The sequence below is a fragment of the Pinus tabuliformis genome, chromosome X, assembly GCF_031772625.1.
Source record: "Pinus tabuliformis cultivar Carrire ecotype Pingquan chromosome X, CPIR1, whole genome shotgun sequence".
Lineage (NCBI taxonomy): Eukaryota > Viridiplantae > Streptophyta > Pinopsida > Pinales > Pinaceae > Pinus > Pinus tabuliformis.
The window spans coordinates 67,532,923-67,536,764 of NC_142308.1; the positions used below are offsets into that span (position 1 = coordinate 67,532,923).

The following is a 3,842-nucleotide window of genomic DNA, read 5'->3' on the forward strand; positions in this document are numbered from 1 at the left end:
GATTTATGGAAGTAAATATGAAACGCCATGCAATAAGCCAATGATCATAAATTCCAATCCATCCATTATAGGCGTAAAAACTGTGTTACCGCAAACCCTAGAACTCAACAATCCATTGTAGGCGCAAAGCTGTGTTACCCCCAATATATTGAACCCTAGAACCCTAGAAGTCAGCCGCGTCCCATGTTAGTGGGGTATAATACTTGCAATAAGATATAGTTTATGTCGCCATCTGCATTGTTAATTGCTTGTTAACCACGAATTCATCTCTAGCCTTCCCTATAAAACTGGCCAATCAACCTCTGGAAGGTGAAACCGAGAACAAGAGTACTGACATTTTTCTGGAAGGCTTGTATGTTGTGAACAGTCATTGCATTCTTTTCCACAATGGGTATCAGAATCGTCGTATGTATTGTTTTCTTTGTGAATGTTTGTTCGACCGATGTTTATGGACAACTTTGCCCGGAATTTTATGTCAGATCATGCCCTAGTGTGTTGTCCATTGTGAATTCCGTAGTAAGGCAGGCTGTGGCAAAGGAGCAACGAATGGGGGCGTCGTTGCTCCGCCTTCACTTTCACGACTGTTTCGTTAATGTAATGTTGTATTTATGTTATGTTAGGGTTTGAGATGATTTCTGCAATTTTTTAGGGTTCGATTTCTGTTCAATAAATGTAGCACTTCAGCTGACTGTGAACTTAATTGGTCAGGGTTGCGATGGCTCCATACTGTTGGACGACACCTCAACATTTACAGGAGAAAAGACTGCAAACCCAAATAACAATTCCGTGAGAGGATTCGACGTAATAGACACCATCAAATCTCAAGTGGAGGCAGCCTGCAGTGGCGTCGTGTCGTGTGCCGACATTGTTGCCATCGCTGCTCGTGATTCAGTCGTCCAAGTATTAACTTCTTTCTTCTCTTGTTGATTTATGTAACCAAACATATCTTATAGGAATTGGGATCAAATAATGTTATTTGCAATTTGTCAGCTGGGAGGCCCAACATGGACAGTAATGTTAGGAAGGCGAGACTCGACCACGGCAAGTAAAAGTGCTGCCAACAACAACATTCCGCCTCCAACGTCCAACCTCGGTACCCTGATCTCATTTTTTCAAGCACAAGGACTCACTGCTGAAGATATGGTAGCACTTTCAGGTAAGTTCTTCGTTGATTTTAGAGCTGGCAGGGAAGAATAAGAATTTATAATAGTAAGCTAGTGTGGTAGGAAATGTACTCTTTTTTCCCACATAAATTTAATACGTATTTCTCAGGATTTCATTTACAGTTTTATTAAGAATAATTTAAAGAAGCGACATTTTTGTTGAAAAAGAACTAGATCTGTTTCTTCAACTTGTCTTGACGATGAATCACATTGGTTGGTTCCAAACTTGTCGAAAAAGGTTTTTCTATATGTGATTTACGCCCAAATTCTACTTATAACTCTTATGGATCATAGAAGCCTCAATTCTACAAAAAAAAAAATATTCAAACAATTTCGTTTTATAATTTTTTTAAAAATATTTGTCATTTCCACGAAAAAAATCTCTAATCCGTCTATAAATTGGTGATCCTAGAGAAATCAAAGTCTCATTAGACAACACCCATTTTATTACAGCTTAAAATACTTCAAATACTTGTATGATTGAAAAAGTCTCATTAGACAACACCCATTTTATTACAGCTTAAAATACTTCAAATACTTGTATGATTGAAAAAAATATGTTATTATTAGTGTTATTCTATACTAATTTTCTCCAAATCAATAAATTTATTAAAAATAAATAATAACCCACACAACCACACTAATAAAGTAATTAAATTGACATAACCACACCAATAAATTTGTTAGACCGACATAAATTAGTGTAAATAAATAGAAAATAATACCAATCCATCAACTTAGGTCAAACACTTTATTAATATGATTTTGCTAAGTAACATAGAGTTTAACATTCTAAATTAGCGAAAAGGAAATTTGTTAGCTCCAATATTATCCATTACATCACCTATCATACCACTTATATTTCAATCCGTGCTGTTGCAGGTTCTCATACGATTGGTCAAGCGCGCTGCACCAGCTTCAGGAATCGCATATATAACGAATCCAACGTAGCCTTATTATTCTCCAGCTTACGCAAGGCAAACTGCCCAATAACGGGAGGGGACAACAACCTCGCACCCTTGGACCTTCTCACTCCCACGGCCTTCGACAACAGCTACTACAACATTCTGCGATTCCAGAATGGACTGCTCCACTCGGATCAGCAATTATTCAATGGCGGCTCTACTGATAATCGGGTTTCTTTCTACTCCCTCGATCCAGTTGCCTTCTTCAATGATTTTGCCGCTGCCATGGTGAAGATGGGGAACATCAAACCTCTCACCGGGAACAACGGGGAGATCCGAAAAAACTGCAGGAAAATCAACTAATACTTCAAGGCTCTTTAATAGAATCATATGCACAGTTTGTAATACGTATGCATATCGCTCTTTAATAGAATCATATGCAAAGTTTGTAATACGTATGCGTATCACGATAAAGTGGTTTTCTTTTGCGGGCAGGTGCTTAGATCGTCGCAGTAGTTCATTGTTAAAGTGTGGCCGTTTAGTTTCCAATTGTTGTATGTTCTACTCATGCCGGTTTTACAGATGCAATGTCAACCCTCATTAAATTTCAGGAACCCTGTGTACGTTGCTATGATAGAAAAATGATATCAATCTTTTAATAAATTAGGATAGAGAAATGAATATCAATCTTTTCAAAAGTTATTAAGAGAAATATCTTTCAGATGATATTTGTAACGCCTGTCCCAACGAGAGGAATTGCCATTCTTAAATATAGCTTCAAGCCATTCTTATTTCGATGATTATCATCCCAAATTTTGGTGCAAGGATTATGTTTGGTAATGACTTCATTTTGAGGTTTGGTAATGACTTCATTTCTTGAGGTTAGATTTTAAAATGTTTGGAAATCTACGATTCAATTACACTTAGTACAAAGTTCCGATGAAATGAATCTCGATTACATTTATTGTTTTATTATTACATATTTATGAAAATGGCTTAACCTAGATTTACATCTTGTTTCATTGATAAATATCATCGTAGTAGTAATTAACCGGAAAGGATGAACCTAGGTTGAATATTCATGAAAATTGATCCTAAGGGTTTAGCAAATTTCAATGTTTGATGATTTATTTTTTGAAATTGTGGATTATTTACACATGAAAAATGGCTATTTCGGCCTTTTTGCAACAAGCTAGACTCGTAACTCCCTAGTTTCCTAGCCTAGTGGCACCAAGTTCTCTCTCTCCTTGGTGGTCCCAATTCACCAAATGTATGGACTGTAAATCTAGTGAGCTTCCTTAGTGTTATGACTGCTGCCACCCTCCAGATTCTCAATGCTCCTTTGAGGTCATGGTAAACAATAAATAAGATAGAGTTTATACATCATCTACAAATAGCTTAAAAAATGTAGGATACTTTGTTAGGTCCCTATAATACTAGTGATTCCCACATTACTATTGTCATTGTAGCCCTTATTGTTATTGTTGTGCCCCTATTGTATCCATATTGTTATTATTGTGCTCCATAGAAGCCCACTATTGTTATTGTTGTGCTCTTATATTATTATTGTTATGTTGGCTTTGATTATATTGTGACCCTTTAGACTTCTATATATAGAAAGGAGTTTTTGTCATTTATATCATCCAAGAATTGTTCATTTGTGTAATGTAAAAGAGGTTTTCCCCTCGAAGAGGCTGAATTCTAAGGCATTGATCTTTCTTTTCTATCTTTTCGTGAGGTGGTTTCATAACATTTGGTATCAGAGCTTTAGATT

At 36.4% G+C, this 3,842-nt stretch overlaps 1 protein-coding gene across 1 annotated transcript; it reads left to right on the forward strand.

The window, feature by feature from the left end:
* Positions 1 to 293: 293 nt before the first annotated feature.
* On the forward strand, positions 294 to 2,863 carry LOC149138359 (peroxidase P7-like). The gene is made up of 4 exons (XM_089448487.1): positions 294 to 594; positions 709 to 900; positions 991 to 1,156; positions 2,046 to 2,863. The coding sequence occupies exons 1-4, from the start codon at positions 388 to 390 to the stop codon at positions 2,429 to 2,431; spliced, it is 951 nt and encodes a 316-aa protein (XP_089304613.1). The 5' UTR covers positions 294 to 387; the 3' UTR covers positions 2,432 to 2,863.
* Positions 2,864 to 3,842: the final 979 nt, after the last annotated feature.

Excerpts from the sequence above, each read along its gene's own strand:
- LOC149138359 (XM_089448487.1), top strand. The coding sequence starts at position 388 with ATGGGTATCAGAATCGTCGTATGTATTGTTTTCTTTGTGAATGTTTGT. Across the intron at positions 595-708 it reads TTCACGACTGTTTCGTTAAT|GGTTGCGATGGCTCCATACT; the intron begins GTAATGTTGTAT and ends TTAATTGGTCAG. Across the intron at positions 901-990 it reads CTCGTGATTCAGTCGTCCAA|CTGGGAGGCCCAACATGGAC; the intron begins GTATTAACTTCT and ends GCAATTTGTCAG.